The 20,624-nt window shown below is 37.8% G+C and overlaps 2 protein-coding genes across 3 annotated transcripts in view; one reads left to right on the top strand and one right to left on the bottom strand.

The window, feature by feature from the left end:
• LOC139981009 (carbonic anhydrase 2-like) overlaps nucleotides 1–20,624 on the top strand; it is a 41,011-nt gene that overhangs the window by 3,608 nt on the left and 16,779 nt on the right. For both annotated transcript variants that reach the window (XM_071993106.1, XM_071993105.1), the window contains exon 2: nucleotides 19,752–19,787. In XM_071993106.1, coding sequence (XP_071849207.1) covers nucleotides 19,752–19,787 — 36 coding nt within the window. The remainder of the gene's footprint in view (nucleotides 1–19,751; nucleotides 19,788–20,624) is intronic.
• LOC139981010 (transport and Golgi organization 2 homolog) overlaps nucleotides 1–20,624 on the bottom strand; it is an 85,564-nt gene that overhangs the window by 62,665 nt on the left and 2,275 nt on the right. The window lies entirely within an intron of this gene.

Here is a 20,624-nt window from a genome sequence, read left to right as displayed (position 1 = left end):
GAACTTTAACGCAGGATGATTTTAAAGACAGTGTTTAGAGTCGATCTAAATACTAAATATTTCATTATAAGTATAAAGGCAAACTAACGTTATTCGTCCAGCTGTATAAGTATGTTACGAGAATGAGGCGGGGATTCCAAATCTTTGAAACTATATATTCTGGGTAAAGAATGCCAATAGAGTTTATAAAAGCTATAATATTTCACTGGTTCCTTGTGTAGCGGAAGGAAGCACGACTAAAGATTCCTGCATGCATTGCCCCTTTCAGATCCTTGCGTAGTTAAGAGGAATCAACAGTTAAGTTCCTTGTTCTTTTTGCTCTGTAACCGGTAAATTAGTAACCGGTAACCGGTAAATTAGTAACAAAAACACACGATATATAGTGCATGATTCATGTGGATATTTGTATATAGTTACACCAGTTAAATAACATATTATAACAAATTGCTATGACACTATCATAAACGCCGGATGAAAGTATTTGTCCAGCTCAATCTGTAAATGTGACTTCGCAAGGTTTCGTTAACTCCAGCTGCGTCATCATGACGTCATAACATAATATATATCTGTATATTTATCTGTATATATACCGTATATCTGTATATATTTATAAAGGCAAACTAACGTTATTCATCCAGCTGTACAAGTATGTTACGAGAATGAGGCGGGGATTCCAAATCTTTGAAACTATATTCTGGGTAAAGCTTGCCAATAGAGTTTATAAAAGCTATAATATTTCACTGGTTCCTTGTGTAGCGGAAGGAAGCACGACTAAAGAATCCTGCATGCATTCCCCCTTTCAGATCCTTGCGTAGTTAAGAGGAATCAACAGTTAAGTTCCTTGCTCCAGCTGCGTCATCATGACGTCATAACATATATATCTGTATATATACGGTATATCTGTATATATATATGTTTATATGTGTATGTATATATGTATCTGTATATATACGGTATATCTGTATATATATAATTGTACTATATATTGTAGCCTACTATATGTATATGTATATGTACATGTACATGTACATATATATATATATATATATATATATATATATATATATATATATATATATATATATATATATATATATATATATATATATATATATATATATATATATATATATATATATATATATATACATGTACATGTACATGTATATATATATATATATATATATATACATGTACATGTACATGTATATATATATATATATATATATATACATGTACATGTACATGTATATATATATATATATATATATATATATATATATATATACATGTACATGTACATGTACATGTATATATATATATATATATATATATATATACATGTACATGTATATATATATATATATATATATATATATGTACATGTATCATTAACTAAAACTCTTAGTTATTATTTCAACTCATTGTTGAACCTAATCATGTGAAAGGTTATGTATACATATATGTATATATATATATGTACATGTACATGTACATATATATATACATATATGTATACATAACCTTTCACATGATTAGGTTCAACAATGAGTTGAAATAATAACTAAGAGTTTTAGTTAATGATAAATAACCTTTCATACTAGAGGTTCACCAGTGAATTGAAAGAGAAACCTAATTTTTGTCTGTGTAGATTGTGCCCAACCGATCCATTCATGCTGTCTGTCTAAGCTCTCATATTGTATGTGTGTGTATACAATGCAAAGTCTAGCAGTTGCCTAAACCGAATTTCTCACTGTACAAAATTGTAGGGAGGAAATTCTGGCCTCAGGGACCACATCTCAACTTCTCCACATATAAAAATCTTCACATTTAAAAAATAAGAAGTTCCCACGTTTTGCTAATGATAAGTCGCATTTTTTCGAGACGTTGGCGGTGGTGGGGTAATTCTGTTATTTGTCTCATGAAATTACTGTCCCTTCTGCGGATTTATCATACCCCCCGTTCTCGCCAAACTGGGTCCGTATTACATATAACATGGGTCCATATAACATGCTCGTACTAGCTCATATACAGTAGCCATTGACTCAGTATATTCTCGGTTGTTTCAAAATTAACACGACGACGATAAATGATGCGGAGCAGATAACATTCAGAGGAAGAACGTATAGGGTGAACCTATATTGTAAATGTCTGTTATTCGTGTAACTAACTAAATTTGGCGGTATATAGCAAGAAGAGCCCAAACGTATAGGGTGAACCTATATTGTAAATGTCTGTTATTCGTGTAACTAACTAAATTTGGCGGTATCAACAATAGCAAGCAAAGCCCAAACGTTTAGGGTGAACCTATATTGTAAATGTATGTTATTCGTGTAATTAATTTGGCAGTATATAGCAAGAAGAGCCCAAACGTTTAGGGTGAACCTATATTGTAAATGTCTGCTATTTGTTTAATTAATTTAATATGGCCGTAAATAACAATAGCAAGCAGAGCCCAAACGTATAGGGTGAACCTATATGGTACAGGGGCGTATCCAGGATTTTCTGACCCGGGGGGGGGGCGCAAATTACTATCTAAGCGGAGCGCCACCATCGGTTGGCGCGCATCGTACAAGAAAATTTCGGGTTTTGTTACCCCCCCAGATTACCGGAAATGGCACTTCTCGGGCTTGAAATGACCAACCAAATGTACACTTTTGCCTGATAACCAAGAATTTCCTAATAGTTTTTTTTCATCCATTACCTTTTTGAATATTGTCACCAGTCACACATCCTGTTCGACCTCATTGCATCTCCTGTGGATCATTGCTTTTTGTAGGTGATTCTACGTCGCGGCCCACAATACCCGTAAGCACAATTTTTCAAGGTTTTGAGCCCATTATTTGTTCAGAATTTGAAACTTCACACTCTCGTGAATAAATTGTCTTCCAAAAATACCCATAATGTTGCACAAATTTCATCTATGGACACCAATATAGAAAAACCTCCTTCAACCCCTAACAGACCGGTCAAAATTGCACGAGTAGAGGGAGTATGATGAAGAATGGTGGTCAGGGAATTTTCGAAAATTCAGACAGTTTATTTATTGGTGTACAAATATCAAAACCTCTTATAACGGCTATACTATCAAACTTCGTTGAATGGAATGAAAAACTACCATATATTTCCGAAACCGAACACTACATACATATACCACCCGAACCGAATTGTACAGTTGCTTATAATAGCGTTTTCGACTTGAATATATTGCGCATTTATATGCATCTGTGTTATAACATGATAACACGTGTTATGCTACAGGCCTTTTTATTGCGGCCTGTGTTAACAAAATATATATAAAAATATAAAAAATAAAAAAATAAAAAAAATAAAAAAATATTTTATATTATATAAAAATATAAAAAGATATAAAAATAAAAAAAATAAAAAATATAATACCACTACGATTTACTGTATTGTATCTTTAACATATCTAGCTCTCGCATGCTCCCAAAACATAACACGTGTTAGTGTGTTATAACACCCTGGCATATAAATGCATAATATGCTACACGTTAAGAACAAATATAAGATCACACCTTTTCGGCTTGGGTGCATATACAATTTGGAGGTTGTTCATCCTGGAACGCCATTTTCATGCTCACTGATATGATGTGATATCTGCTGTATGCTTTACAAATTCGAGTAATTGAAAACAAAAGACTGAAATAAATAACTTTTATCTGTTTATTGTGCGATGCCCCACATTATTTTCATTTCGAAAGATGCACAGTTTCAAGTTCATTACATACTGAAGGCATCGGTTCTCTATCTGCCTTCAGTTCAGGGTAGATCTTGGGATTTTCATACTTAGATATTGCTAGATATCCATACAGTTCAGTGTCCTTAGCATTTTTCGGGGCCTGATCTTGGAAATTGCAAAATCGGGAGTGGTCACACTCCATGTAGGTCAGTGGACGTCGACCTCTAGACGTCACTAATACACAACCCGATCACTTGTTATCGATGAAGATGAAGTGGTGTGTTGCCGGATTTTGTCAAGGTCTTGGTACAACGGGCAAAAGTCATTCATCTGGAAGCGATCAGAAGGGCTGGGCGTAGGGTTCTGGGGTTGTGGGGCGCGCGTTTTTATGCAGATGGGAACAATCTCAAGGAGTGATGGGTGCGTCCGCCCCCCCCCCCCCCCTCCATTACATGATATTCACAGGAGATGTGCTCAATTCTCCAATCGCATGCGGAATTTATTTTTAGATTCCTTGTATGAGTTACGGTACTAGATTTGGGGGTAACAATTAGCATTCAGGTCGGAGTGTATAGCATTTTATCTTTGGATGACAGTGTTGCATCGAAGGACATAGGTCTAGTGCAGTTCGCATATAGATCCTGGTCTAATACCGAAAATGTTCGAGACCAGCCACAGTTGGTTTCATAACACAATTGTACAATTGTTTAAGGCGTCCATACACGCACGCGTAATAGACCATATATGGTATAATTATATGCATTAGTGAGAGAGGAAAAATGGAAACGTCAAAATGGAGTTGTCGGTGTAAGGGGTAGGCTGAGGCGTACGCCCCTTCCGAAATCCTCGATCCGTCACTAGCTACCCTGTGTATATAATAGGGATCAGCGCTGTAATCATGTCACTGTTCCTCTTTCTCTTCCGGGTGTCGTAGCGATGTTTCTGTGTCATGACATATTTAGACCCGTCACATCATGACTTGAGGGGTTGTTGTTATTGTAAGAGTGTTACATACATTGTACTTAATACTCAGCAGTACAATAATAAATCCAATCAATGTGATGATTGTGTGTTTAACATGGTGAATGTAACATTTATTACACAAACAGTAACATGAAATTGATATACTGTCATAGCATTCAGTGTCCCAAGAATGCTAATGGTCAGTTTAATACAAATATGTTTCAGGTCACAAAGTTCACTATTTTTCCATTTTCTTTCAAGAAGATTATATCGGCTCATTTCATTCTTCATTCTTTATTTGGTACTGGTTGATTGTTGACTCTTAATTGAAATTAAACTATTATCTGCAGCAGATTATGAAAATGCTGCTTATATATGGGTGACTACAGGAAGAGTTGTATTTTTGTAATTGTCTTCAAAACCGACAGTTGATTATGATTTAACTTTAGCTATAAAATGATGTTTACTATAAACGTTGAAAAGGTGGGGTATTTATGTGAAAAGAGAAGGAAACTAATTTCTTAACTATTAAATATTCGTCACAGTGACAACTCAGAACTCATTTTTTTTTAAGATAAATGTTAAATCAGAATTTCATGATGTAAAGGGGGGAAAACTCTTCAGACTAGAAGAGGTAGTCTCATTCTTTTGTAGAGAAAAGTATATCCCATAAATATATATATTAAGACTAAATTTATACGTACCAGTTTGCTCTCTCGCAATTGGAAAAGATCCAGGGGTATCAAAACTTTGGAAAGTCTTAAACTTTTCAGTAGTTAAGCTAAATCTATCATATGTCATCCTCTGGTAAAGATTGCACCAATGCAATCCGTTATCTCTAAGTATTCAGGAGTCATATGTGTTCTTAAGCAGTATTACAGAACGTTGTAACCTTTATTTTGCATGTTCCTTTTTTTATTATTTTAAGGAGAAAGTTCCTCCTCAATAAATGCATATTCACTTAAGAAGTGGAATTTATAAAACTTGTTCTGTATCATTAGTTGGTTGGAGTCTTTTTTACATTGCATATTGATTTTGGATAGCCGCTAGGCGAATGTGTCGCATTGCCACTTGCATTCTTTATGTGGGTGACAGCTAATACCAAATATTCAAGATCCTTACTTGAGGATGTATAAGTATTGATCCATTGTGCTTTATAGTATTATATCATAACCCTATCAAAGCGCTGATAGTAAGTTTTACTTGTTGGAAAAGTACTAGAATGCTCTTTATATACCAGCATTATTAAGTTGCAAAGCTCATATGCATAGAACGATTATCATGTTTCTTGTAATAATATTTTTTGTTATTGAAACTAAAGTAACCATGAACAGATCATTTACGTATCCATGCAAGAGATTTTAGTTACTGCTGCGCGTAGAGTTCAATCTTTGCCAAATTTTGCAATCAGACAGTTGATTATGTTAATTTTTGGGAGCTTTCAACTATTTTTACATGTTGAGGTAGTTGGGTGAAAATTCCTAAGTCGACCAATGCTTTTTTGTACATGCATCTTAGAAACTAAAAGGGAAATTATTTAAATTTTCGTAAGCATGCACCTTTAAGAGATAGTACCTTGATACCTTGCCATCCATAACTGGACACAAAGGTTAAAATATCATGACTGTAGTTCACTATTCATGCATGATTGTAGATGCTCGGGAAACCCTCTTAAGTGTTGAAATAAAAGGTTGAATTCATCAAATATTCTGAATTATTTGTGTTGTCATTCCTCTTTGTTGTCTCTTAAATGTGCTTTTCTGTTGTGACCTACTTAAAAAAACAAGGAATCAAGCTGCTTTTAATAATTAACGTATGAAACACTTATGAACGGGTGCTATGTTGAAATCGCTGGCAAAATTGTACATAAAAATTTTGTAGTTGCGTTACATGCTGATCATGTAAAACTTTACAAAACAGCAGTTATGTAAATTCAAGTAAATTTTACTTAAATGTTTTAGTGTTCTTATTTGACATGAACATCAAGTAAAATTTTAACCTTCGTACAACATTTTCTGAATGTATGTACTTTCAAAAGCAAGACAAGCATGATTCCTGCCACGTTGGCAGTACATCTAATGAAAAGAGTTTCCTTCAGGCATATGTACAGTTTTTGTTAATAAAAAACATCCAAAAGTAAAATCTGAAATATAACATTTTCGGACTAGCTTTTTAAAATGATATAAGAACAATCAATGACGATGCTGTGCATGATCGTATGCATTTCTGGTTTTGATACCCCCCCCCCCACCCATCCCCACTTTTTAAGGTTTTAAGCTTATTTTTTTGTTCAAAATTGGATAAAGTCACTTCAAATCATACCCTTAATGTTGCACAAAAATTTCATCTATGGACAACCAATATAGAAAAATCTCCTTCAACCCCTAACAGACCGGTCAAAATTGCACGAGTAGAGGGAACTGTGATGAAGAATGTTGGTGAGGGAAGTTTAGAAAATTCAGACACAGTTAAGTTATTGGTGTACAAATATTAAAACCTCTTATAACAGCTACTATAAAACTTCGTTGAAGGAAATGAAAATATACCAGATATTTCCGGAACCGAACACTACGCACATCTACAGTTTGGAAGCTGTTCATCCCGGAACGCCATTTTCATGCTCATTGATATGATGTGATATCTGTTTGCTTTAAAAATTCGAATAATTGAAATGAGACTGAAATAAATAACTATTATCTGTTTATTGTGCAATGCTCCACCAGTGGCGTAACGATGAGCCTGGGGTGGCTCCTGGCCCAGAGGGGTCCCCATTAGAAGGCCTAGCAAGGGCGTCCGCAGAAATGTAGTACAAGGGGGGTCAGTAGGTCATATAGGTGTAACACACTACTTGATACTATCTAAGCGGAGCGCCACTATCAGTTGGCGCGGAGCGTACGACGATTTTTTTGCCAAAAAAATACTCCTAGATCGTCGGAAAAGACACGTCCCGTTTACACAACAGTTATTTTGAGATCTCATGTCTTAGGATTTTGACTTTCAGTAATGCATTATGGGTCAGTATGCAATGAACATAACTAGAGAACTGTTGGCTGGGGGAAATCATTGAAATGTCAAATGCTTACCTTTTTTTTAATTTTCCAGGGGTGAACAAGTGCCCCCCCCTACTGTTTGGCGTATAATGGAGACTACTGCACAAATACAGTTATCAAACCTAAGCATAGGGCCCATAGGAGCCCATAGGAGTTGCGCCCCACATTCTTTTCATTTCGAAAGACGCACAGTTTCAAGTTCATTACACACTGAAGGCTTCGTTCTCTATCTGCTTTCAGTTTAGGGAAGATCTCTAGATTTTCATCTCTAGATATCGCTAGATACTGCTAGATATTCATACAGTACAGTGCCCTTTGGATTTTTCCGGGGCCTGATCTTGGGAAATCATGTAGGTCAGTGCACGACCTCCAGACGTCATTAATACACAACCCAATCACTTGTTATCGATGAAGTGGCGTGTTGCCGGATTTTGCCAAGAGGTCTTGGTAATACGGGCAAAGGTCATTAATTAAGTTTCGTAACTCATCGGGCAGTGATGAGAGGGGTTGGGCGTAGGGTTGTGGGCGCGCGTTTTCGTGCACATGGGAACAATCTCAAGAAGTGGTGGGTGCGTCCTTTTCTCCTTTTTCTCTTTCTTCTTTTTCTTTTCCGTCCTTCCTCTCCTTCCTCCTCTTTTCCCCCTCTTTTTTCCTTTTTTTCTTCTCTTTTTTTCCCCCTCCTCTTTTTCTTACCCGGGGGGCGCGCCCCCCCAACGCCCCCCTGGATACGCGCCTGTGGTAAATGTCTGTTATTCGTGTAATTTACTAAATTTGGCGATGTACAACAATAGCAAGCAGAGCCCAAACGTATAGTGTGAAAGTATATTGTAAATGTCTGTTATTCGTGTAATTAACGTGTAATTAACTTGCAACAATAGCAAGCAGAGCCGGCTGCTTAATAGCTATACATGCTATATTTCCGTCCAATCGCAAAGCTTATTGTTTACTGTTACAGTTTACTGTATGGTTAAGTGCTACCCCACCCCACCCCTCCCCCGGTGACTGCATGCAGGATATGAGTCTGGAAGTAATATTTGAAGTATTCACCAAATTTCTACTAAAGGCAAAATGACGGGATTTATTCCCCTTGTCAGACGACTAGGATATATAGCGAATCATAAAGCCATTTGTTAGTATTACAATCCAGTCATATAAAAGGGTGGAATTGGGGCTGGGGGTGGGGGGGGGGGGTAGGGGGACTTGAATATTTACATCTTACTAGTTATGATGCCATAGTTCATTGTAAATGTGATAAGGGGAAAGCTACAAGTGTAAAGGACTTAGTCCTCATGCATGATGCAGTATACTTTCTAGGATAGATTTGTACGTGACGGTTCACTAAGATTCCTAAACACTATATTATGAGAATTCTGCAACCTGTGGCCCTCTGACTTAAGTTTTGTCGAGGATTACTGAGATATAAAAATTATATATTTAAGGCTGAAACACTAATATAGGAACATAGATTATAATTAGTTTATAACACTCTATCTAACAACATGTCAAGAATATAGGCCGCCACTTCTGAGTAAATAATTGAAAGGGGAGAACAGTACATACACAAGCAATTGTTTACTTATCAGTAAAACGGTAAATGTTAGTCAACAGAAGTAGAAGTAAACTTGAAATCAGAATTTATGCTATGCTTTGCCTGAGAACGTCAATAAATATATGGTAGAAGTTACAGATATTCTTGTACTGGAAATCAGAATGAAATCCAAGGGGCTTAATGAGCGTGTGTGTGTGAGGATGGGGGGGGGGGGGGATACATTGAAGCCCTCCAGGTTACATCTTTAAAAGAACCCAAACAATGCATACAATCCGACCGACTGTGAGATACAAAAGAAAACCAACAAATAAGATTAGATTAGATATCTTTTCTGTTGATAGCATTCTCATTGGCTGCGAAGTTTAACTCATGTGATTGAATATTTGTTGTCGATGGGCGGTTTCCTTTCACCAATGACTTTGATGGGTCTTGCTGCCGTCTTCGGTGTTCCCTCTTGCTAGCTAAGAACTACAAGATTACCTTCCGTCATTAAGTCAAGGGTACAAACGCATCACAGGACTTAGATTGCTGAGGATTTGACCAGCTACGGTCAATGCATAATCTGCTAGTTCAAGTAATGTTATTTCGATCTTACTGCAGGTTCCAATTAGAAGAACTGTGAAAGTGAAAGTTTGACCAGCAGCTAACTACTCATACCATAATAGCCAGGGAACAATAGAACTAGCGACGGAAGAATTCAAAAACCGGATTCACACCTATAAACATTGTTGTTGAAAGGATATTAGAAAGCCCCATTAAGGATAACGTTGTTTGTCACCTCAGCCAAGGAGTTGTTATTCCATTAAAACTCCCTGGTTCAGCATTGCGTGAGCTATACTTTGTTCTGGTACAGGTTTAATCACCTAATTAAGTGCACTTAATCTGGCGGCAAACTCTGTACGAGAAAGTTTCCATTCATGAAGTCTAATATACCCACCACGTATAGACACCAGGAATGTCCCTTTTAGCAATGTCATGGCGTATATGAGTCTGGGCTGAGTATATGGTAGGCTCTGTTGGTCATATACACGTATTAAATCAGCTGCTTTAATATATACTGTGGGGTGGGGTGGGGTGGGGGTGGGGGTGGGTTGGACTTGAATGTGTACGTTATACTAGTTATGATGCCGTAGTTCATTATAAGTAATTGGAAGCTACAATTGTAACACTTATCTAACAACATGTCAATAATATAGTCCGCCACTTCTGAGTAATTAATTGAAAGGGACGGACAGTACATAAACAGGCAATTGTTTACTTATCAGTAAAACGGTAAAAGTTAGTCAACAGAAGAAGTAGTAAACTTTGTCTGAGAATGTCAATAAATATTTCGTAGAAGTGACAGGTATTCTTGTACCGGAAGTCATAATGAATTCCACAGGGCTTAGTGTATGTGTGTGTGTGGGTAGGGAATGGGGGGGGGGTATTCAAAATACGGTACACCGAAGTGATACCACCTGAAACTTAGGTGGGTATTTAGCAGGGAGTGGTATGTCTTTGTTGGCTGGAAGGGCATGAGGCATGCAAGGTTGTCCAACCCCTTGGAAAAGCAACAGTGTGTTCATTCGTTTTAACTTTGAACACAAACATACTTGTCAGCAAGGTAAGTTACTTTGAAAATCGAAATTTGTAATATATCTAAGAGCCACCGTGGGATTCCAGTGGCGACCCATGGAAGATGTAACAATTTATGGGATTTTCTGATTCTACTCATTCAAATTAATGGGCGGTAATGACTCCCCGTGACTACTGCGTCACTGCCTATACCAAGTGCATTAGAAGACAGTTGAGTGGTAACAATTTACTCCCTTTTGTTGTACCCCACCCATTTCTGTGCTCATCTTTCACTTTCGGCTGAAAGGGTGAAGCCCCTCCAGCAGGTTAAATCTTCAATAATCTCACGAACCCAAACAATTCATACAATCCGCCAGCTCTGTGAGATACAAAAGAAAGCCAACAAGTGGGATTGACATCCTTAGTTGTGAATAGATGGGTTCTTTATGAATGATGGACATGCAGTCTGCTTAGTATTCCTGCATATTTTGCAAGTAGTTGACATCAAGATTACCTCAGCTCCATGCAGCCGTAGCGAAAAGCTACACACTTAATTTCGAATTCTATAAGATAAACCTTTTCTGTTAATAGGATTCTCATTGGTCAAATAAAATATAAGGAGTTTACCCCTGTTCGATCTCGCAAGAGGTCCTACGGGGGATAATAGTTAAGCTTTGTAGAATAGACACTTTTTTTTCTAGGGAAAGTTGTCTATTATTCAAACAGGGAGATGCTGAGATGTGAAGTATTTTGTTCAATTAACATTGTAAAGAAGCCATAAATAAACCTCATTGGTCGCGAAATTGGATTGAATATTTGTAGTCGATGGGCGGTTAACTTTCGCCAACGACTTTGATGGGTCTTGCTGGTGTCTTCGGTGTTCCTTCTTTCTATAGATTATAACTACAAGATTATCCTCCGTCATCAAGTCAAGGGTACAAACTTATCACAGGACTTGGATTGCTCAGGATTTGTCCAGCTACGGTCAATGCATAATCTGCTAGTTCAAGTAATGTTATTTCAATCTTACTGCAGGTTCCAATGAGAAGAACTGTAGTGAAATTTTGACCAGCAGCTAACTACTTATACCATAATAGCCAGGGAACAATAGAACTAGCGAGTGAAAAAATCAAAAGCCGGATTCACACCTATAAACATTGTTGAACGGATATTAGATAGCCCCATTAAGGAAAACGTTGTTTGTCATGCAGTTAAGCCCAGCAAACACAAAGCGTTATCATAACATTTTTAAAAGAGCCTCTAAAATATGTTTTTATAACGTTTAATGTGGTGTTATAAAAACGTCGGCATAACGTGTTTATTAGATAGTAATGTTATATTAATGTTTTAACGAAAAATTGGTTGGAAATAATAGCCTGAAAACGTTTTCGTGACATATTTATTACACCACAAATAACGTTATCAAAACAAAAGACGAAACGTTTTAATAACGTTTTAAAAACGTTTTTGTGTTTGCTGGGAGCCAAGGAGTTGTTATTCCATAACAACTCCCTGGTTCAGCATTGCGTGAGCTATACTCTGTTCTGGTACAGGTACCTAATTTAGTGCACTTAATCTGGCGGCAAACTTTTCATGGAGTCCAATATACTCAACACGTAGACACCAGGAATGCTCCTTTTAGCAATGTCATGGCGTATATGGTTCCATTAAAATAGTTACTCTGACGGACCCATGCATGTAGGCCTACCAAGATGTTAAACCCGCCACATAGGGGATTTTACTGTATGGTAGTAATGGTAGGTGGTTAACTTCCCGGTTTGTCTTATATCCTGACTGTTTACCGCGAAAACAAGATTGTCTTATCTTTGTTGCCTCAAAGTGAGCGCTTAGTAGTTAACAGCTCAATGTTTATTCTTTCATTATCAATTTTAGGAGAAGTATTGCTTAATTGGATATGGTATATCAGATCCAGGCTGCGTGATATGGTAGGCTCTGTTGGACGTACATGTATTAATTCAGCTGTCAATACGAGTATATATTTGATTTAACACGCGTATATATATATTCGAATTAATATGCATATATAATCGAATTAATATGCATATATAATCGAATTAATATGCGTATATATTATGACATATTTGTCCCACATGGTCTACCATATGCATACGATACCATATCGAGAGTCAATGCGTTACGTACTTCGGTACCGGCAGCTTTGATACATACTGCCGTATGTAGGTCGATAGGCTAGGGCGGTGCATCTCGGAATATGATACATACAGTATGTAGGTCAATAGGCTATAGGGCGGTGCATCTCGGAATGTTAAGCAGCTTCAGGCTCTAATCCGCTATCACCCACTGAGATCTGTTGTTACGTAACCTTGCCACTAAAGTATTTTATGCAAACAGCGTTTGTTATTAATGACAGTGACAATCTCATCTACATCATAGCATGGTCATAGCGAGTTCCTGAACTCAGGTTCTACAAAGAGAGAGTGCGAGAGAGACAACAGATACATCTATATTGCGACACGGTGAAAACGATTTGGGTAAAAAGGATTAGACAACCAACAGAACCAGCTATCTCCACCTCTCTTTACCCCCCTCCCCTCCCTCCCTCCCTCTCTTCCTCTCCCTCTCTTCCTCTCCCTCTCTTACACATTCGCCACCGATTCCGTTCCTATTTATAGTATAGACCCATGTACATCTTTTTCTTGTCTAAGGCCGTATCGATGCTCGCAATAAACCCCTTTCCAAGATAGGTAGTATACAATGACCACCTGGAGTTCTGCTATAATGGTCAACATTGTCAGCATGCAAATTAGTCTGAATAAACTCATTCAAACCGCCACGTTAAGAATATACCGTGCACAATTGCTGGAAACTCCGCGATTTTCCACCGAAGCTGCGCTGTCCGCGCAAAAATTAAGAACAAAGAGCCAAAATGCTGTTCGGCCAGTATTCAAAAGATCCAGGGCATGGAGTAATTCACATTTCGAAAATGAAAGTTGCGGGATTTGCACATTCAAGTTTCTGTTTGGCGTTAGAAAATGGCCGCTTACGTGTAAATTCATATTCCTTTTCTTAAGCCACCACAGAGACTATTTTCCCGTTATTTGATTCTATATTAGACTCTTGCGTAAGATGGTGCCGCTACATACGAACCCTCACGGTCCTGTGATTAACCCTGATGGAACCCATTATGAATCACACAAGTATTTCATAATAAATATGTGAATTGTACACACATTGATGTTAGTAATAGTTTTAACAATGTTTCAAATAAATTAAACAATTTGATGACCATAACGAAAATCAATTGTCAACGAAAATAGGTTGTTTTGAACATTCATTACCTTTGACCTAAGGTGGATCAATAACAGACTATTTTATTGGACGGCATGAAATAATTTAATATGTTTGCTTTGAACGAAACATTAATAAGTGATACAATCCAGGATTATAAAGTATGCATCATTGGTTACAATGTAATTCATAAGGACAGGAAAGATATATGGAGGAGGAGGGATTGCTGTATACATAAAAAACAACACCAGCTTTATTCGGCATTCCCAAATTTGAAGCAATAGAATTGAAGGGATCTGGGTTGAAATTATTATACCTCATAAAAAAATTGTTATGTGTTGTATACCGCCCCCCCCCCCCCCCAATTCAACAACAGTGGAATGATCATTTTTATGAAATGTTAGCTGTTTCATGTAATTCTTTTTCTGACATAGTTATTATCGGGGACTTTAACATAAATGTAATTAGGTGGTAGCAACATGGACATAGAGACGTACAACTTGAAACAAATAATAAAGAGAAACTAACTTATTGTGCACATTAATTGATTTATACGACTAAAGAAAGTCGATTTGTAAATACCGAAGTCCCAATCTGGAACATTACCTGATATATTCCACTTGGAAACATGCTGCCTAACAGCAACCAACATCTACAGCGTCACGAACCTATGAAATATCGCGTGACAAATATATTAGATGTAAATGCATTCAAGCAATAACTAAGGCATTGTTCTAGAATCAGTCTTGCAGGTATAGCAGATGCAAATCGGTAGTTAGAAAATTGGGGGGGGGGGGGAATTTGGGCATGTTCCCCCAAAAAGAAAAAAGAGATTCAATGCTGAGATAATTCATGCCATTAAAATGAGGAAGTCTTCAAAAGGTTAACATCCAGAGACATATCGATTTCTAGTGCTAATAACAAAAGCGATGCCAAAGCTATTTGGCAACTTCTCAGAATGTTCGATCCAGTGATACTACTATGGAGAGTCAGCAGAAAACAAGCACGATAATCAACAATAGTAACCTAGTATAAGATCCAATCGATATCGATAATTCTGTTAGCTAATTCTGTAAGCTTGTATAGTCTAAGTGTCTTATTTGGTGTTAACAACAATGTGGATAATGATTATTTAGCAAGTGTTAAAGACTTTGTATCTTCAAAATGACGCATTGATGTTACAGAACATAGGTTCAATCACACAGTATTCTAACGACCATGAAGCAACATATCTAGTGACCACTCATTTGTCATCATAGTCTTTATTTTCATATTGTATTACATTAATAACAATCCAGTGTTTTTATGTTAATTTGTTAATTGTACCGTACTATAAGCAGTATTAACATTATATATAGTTCAGACAGGTTGAAACTGTACAGAACATCACTGACAGTGAAGGGTTCTCTTGACACGGGAGGCCCTGGCTCAATGAAACCCTTGAACCTCCTACTGCTACACCTGTCACAACGTTGGGCTTTCCATTAATCTCAGTGTTGAGAATTGCTTCTGCAAACTGTTCCTTCAGTTTTTCGTGTAAAAATTGTTGTCTCATGGTTGTTGTAGTACCTTCATATTTCTACAAGATCTGATAACGGTATCTGTTCATAGTAATTGTTCTTAGTCACTTCAGGCATAGGCCTATGCCTGTACTGTTTATCTCAAAAGCATTCATTACTTAATTATTTGGTCATGTTTTCTGCTTCTGCAGTTTACATTGAAAGTCTGATTGTAGAGGGCGTCTGGAGCATGTGCATCATTTACTTGCTTTAATTAACCTGATTCACCCACTCAGTTTCATTTGTACATAAAAGAAATCCTACTTACCAGTGGCGTAGGAAGGTACTTTTGAGTGGGGGGCTGAAGACTGATGGCCGGCCTGGGGGAGGGGTCTAAGGGGAGGGGGTGTCCCCCTCCCCTTTGGAATTTTTTGCATTTCCAGGTGGCCTCAGATGCAATTTGGTGCAATATAGCACACTTCAACACCCACTCCATTTGTAAACTTAATTTTGTATTTTCAACTGGCCTTAGATGCAATTTGGTGCTCCAAATGAGATTTTTTTTCTCATTTGGAAATGAAAAAGGGGTTTTCTGACCTGCGAACCGGGGGGGCGGAATGATACTTCCGCCCCTCCACATTTTTCACTGGGGGGGGCTGGCGCCCCCCAGCCCCCCCCCCCGGTTCCTACGCCTTTGCTACTTACTACCTTTTCTTCAAATACAAATCTGAAAGAAAAACATGTTGACCACAAAACAGGCATTAATGTTCATAATGTTAAATTAATCAGATTTTGATCGCAGAGTAAGTATAGTCTTTAGACTGTTTCATGTATATAGCGCTTGCATTAGCTTCCAATAGACTGTATGTTACTAAAGCTTCTCCAACATTGTACATGGTAGACACATTGACTGATTGCTCTCCACGTATCTCAAGTGCTCTGCTAATATACTTATGACACATATACTCTGCAAACTTGATTATTCCATTTCGAAATTATTCTCAACTGTCTACAAGCAGAGCAGAGGAGATAAGAAGCCATACAAATTATAGTAAAAACTATATAACAGCCCTAAAATTGATAGAAATCTACGCACGATGCAACATTTCATGTCAATTTTATAACTATAGTATCTTTCAAATGAATATATTCGAAACGGATTACACAAGCATCCGTACATAAGTTGTGACTGAGTTGTAGTATAGTGTTACATGATCTTAGTAGTATCCCTGCATGGGTATAGTATAGTTAGACCGTATAGCTATAGTGGTCTATTAAGGTGGACGACTACCTAACGGCTATATGTGGGTAAACTGTCGTGAAATCGCGATGTTAAACATTTTTTCCTGACTGATCCGTGCATTTTCACGACGCTTGACATTATATATGACCAACTGAAAGGGTTTGTGTCACATTCCTATAACACGGGTTACGTTATCAAGTAACATTCACTTTATGGCAATAATTCAATATATCAACACATTTAATAGGACTGAATAAACCACGTAGAGATTGCCTTTATACAGAGACACGGGTCCCATCTCTTTGTCACGTCTTTGCCTCCTCATTGAGACATTGAAGCAATATCATTTGTTTTTACAATACTGAGGAATCCGAAATAAAATGAAACGAGAACATGCATAACCGTAGAAATGATAAAAAATGCTCAATGTCAAGTCAAGCAGGGAAGTCAAAGAATATTATTGCCTCTCCAGATCCCATTGAAGCTGAAGTATTTAAATACTGAAGTATTTAAATAATGAAATATTTAAATAATGTCAAGTTGCATGGGAGCCACCCCCTCTACCATTCCCCTCTCAGGTGGGTTTGTCGATATAGTTGCGCTAGCGTTCTTTAATATATACGTATGTATTAATAGAACGTTGGGAAATTTCGTGGAAATATTGGAAACACGTTGTTACTTTAACAAGTGAAATGTAACTAACTGCTAACGAACAGCCTATAGTTAATATAATCATGGTGGATATATTGCTGTGTTCTGTGTTCTGCTCAATAGCTTGTAATAGTCGGGAATCTATCAGTATTGCGGTAGAAGCTCAAGTAGCAACTTCCAAGTTTGTAAACTTTGTTTCATGGGCTACGTGACGACCAGCCCAAGTTTCATGGGCTGAGTATTGTTCGTTTTACTAGTATGTCTTCAAACAGAATGACTTTGTCTGCCACATAACTTGACCTTTCTAAGAGTAATACAACTTTGTCGTATATTCTAAAATAAGATAACGGTCATATTTTCCAGGTATTTGGTAAAAGTTTTGTTTTACACTGCATGTTTTTTTTTTGCATATTAACTGAGTAAATATACCGGCTCTCAGCTTACTTCACGAGCTACTTGAAACGTTTGTAGCCCCGAGAACAACATTGTTACCAGAGGGTTGAATCTGTAACTCGGCCTATGTATGCTTTTATGATATCGCTAGTAATTTAAAAATAGAAAATGCTTAGATGCAACTCAAAAGGCCTGGGAAGTGCCATTTCCAGCGATCTGGGTGGTATTTTCGGCCAAAATTTGCTTGTGCGCTTCTCGCCAACACATAGTGGCGCGAAGCATAGATAGTTTGCAGAGCTACTGTATATACGGCTCTGATAGTTTGCCTACAGGTTCGCCCTCCCTTGGCAAATTCCTGGCTACGAACCCTAGTCATTGTTAATTCATCAGAGATAGCTCTGATTATATCATCCCTTTATGTAAACTCGCAATTAGCCAACGTAGCATGTGGAATGTTCTAGCAGACTCGATCAAAAATTGCCCCTCCCTACTTAGCTTTCAAAGGAATTACAGATTCTACTTGCTATCTGAATATATTTAATTAACATTTTGATATTGTTATCTAGCCATGCGTTCCCCCTTTTTTGTTTGTGTAATGTTTTGTCTTTTACTATGTTTAAACTTATTGTTCTTTTCCAGTTTTCTTGTTCACATTCCACAAGATAATAGTTGCTTCCTTGTGCAATCTCCTCAACCATTTATCATGTTTTAAGTCTATTGTAGGAACATTGTTGGTTGAAATAAAGTTGAAATGTAGGCAAGGACATCTCGTAGTCAAGGGATGCCTGTTCAATTTCTGGATGCCGAATACTATTTGCGGTAGCCACAGACGACTTGTTATCTTTAAAGCTAGGCATATATGTCTAGCTTTTGTCTCTAATAACAATAGTTATTAGAGACAAATAATATAAAGTTACTGGTATTAAAAACTAATAAGGGTTATTAAATAGTTTTGTTTTCAACTGTTGCGTAGCTACTACCATTGTTGTATTAACAGTTTAATTGCATTTAAATGGAAAGTTTTTTATGTTGGTAACTGTTCTAACGATGACGCATCGCTGTAACTGTTATGCACGCGTTGTCGGGCCAAGCAGGGCGTAGCTAGCAGCCACAATTTACAGAAGTTCTGCTGACCACGCGTTGTCGGGCCAAGCATGTCGTAGCTAGCAGCCACAGCTGAGTTCTGCTGACCACGCGTTATCGGGCTAAGCAGGGCGTAGCTAGCAGCCACAGTTAAGTTCTGCTGACCACCCGTTAATGGGCCAAGCAGGGCGTAGCTAGCAGCCACAGTTAAGTTATGCTGACCACCCGTTAATGGGCTAAGCAGGGCGTAGCTAGCAGCCACAGTTAAGTTATGCTGACCACGCGCTGTCGGGCCCAAGCAGGGCGTAGCTAGCAGCCACAGTTGAGTTCTGCTGACCACCCGTTAATGGGCCAAGCAGGGCGTAGCTAGCAGCCACAGTTAAGTTCTGCTGACCACCCGTTAATGGGCTAAGCAGGGCGTAGCTAGCAGCCACAGTTAAGTTCTGCTGACCACCCGTTAATGGGACAAGCAGGGCGTTGCTAGCAGCCACAGTTTAGTCAGTATAGAGTAGCTCTAATTATGTTTCTTTTGCTTCATTGTATCTTTCATGTACATATTCAGTACTTCAAGTGATTACCTAAAATCCGCCCGCGTTAACAAGGGCACTGACGGGTCTCAAACACCTAATACCAGCCCTTCTCTCCGAGCAACCCCCCCCCCCCCCTTTGCACCCCATACTGCACACGATCCAATTCTTATAGATATTATATTGATGTATTGATATCAGTTCCGTTAATTACTCCTGGATCTACATAATGATACATTAACGTGATTTTTTTAATTATTTTACAGATTGTTCTGAAGAATGGTCATATGCTGGAGAAAACGGTATGTTTCATTCGTATAGTACTTCCTTCCACTCTGTTGAAACTTTCCAAAATTCCAACTTTTTTAGAATATGTGATGATTTACAGAATTTGACAGAATGATGCTGTATGTGCAATGAAACCCATCGTTTCCCTGAATTAAATAACTCTGGAACGACGTGCATCTTGTGAACCTATAGACTTATCGCTTTTATAGCTATACAATTTTGATATAAATACTTCTGTAATCCGGCCAGGGAGTGTACAAATAGGCACCCTTGGCATATATGCTTCCAGGTACGTCTGTCGGCAAGATCCTAATTTAACCCTTTTAACCTTGACAATCACATGGGTTAATGGAAATTACATCCTTGGAAATTTACATCTGGCAGCAATGCCCATGTGCTCTCTTTATTAGCGCATTATAAAAGCTAACGGGTTCCAAGCCAATTTTCCCGTCAGGTCATGAAGGGTACACGGTTTCTTTGAAACCCTGTTAATGTTACATTTATTCAATTTCCGCATGAAAACGATACATTTATTCATGTACGAAACTAACGTTATTAGATCACGAAGTGAAAAACACACAATAAGAAACACAAAATAATTAAAAGCTACAGGGAGGGTAACACAACACATTAAACAGCTGCAGGGAGGGTAACACAACACATTAAACAGCTGCAGGGAGGGTAACACAACACATTAAACAGCTGCAGGGAGGGTAATACAACACATTAAACAGCTGCAGGGAGGGTAACACAACACATTAAACAGCTGCAGGGAGGGTAACACAACACATTAAACAGCTGCAGGGAGGGTAATACAACACATTAAACAGCTGCAGGTAGGGTAACAACAC

This window comes from Apostichopus japonicus, chromosome 15, assembly GCF_037975245.1.
Source record: "Apostichopus japonicus isolate 1M-3 chromosome 15, ASM3797524v1, whole genome shotgun sequence".
Classification (NCBI taxonomy): Eukaryota; Metazoa; Echinodermata; class Holothuroidea; order Aspidochirotida; family Stichopodidae; genus Apostichopus; species Apostichopus japonicus.
Note: the sequence above shows the minus strand (reverse complement) of the source record. Positions and strands in the feature narration are given on the sequence as shown.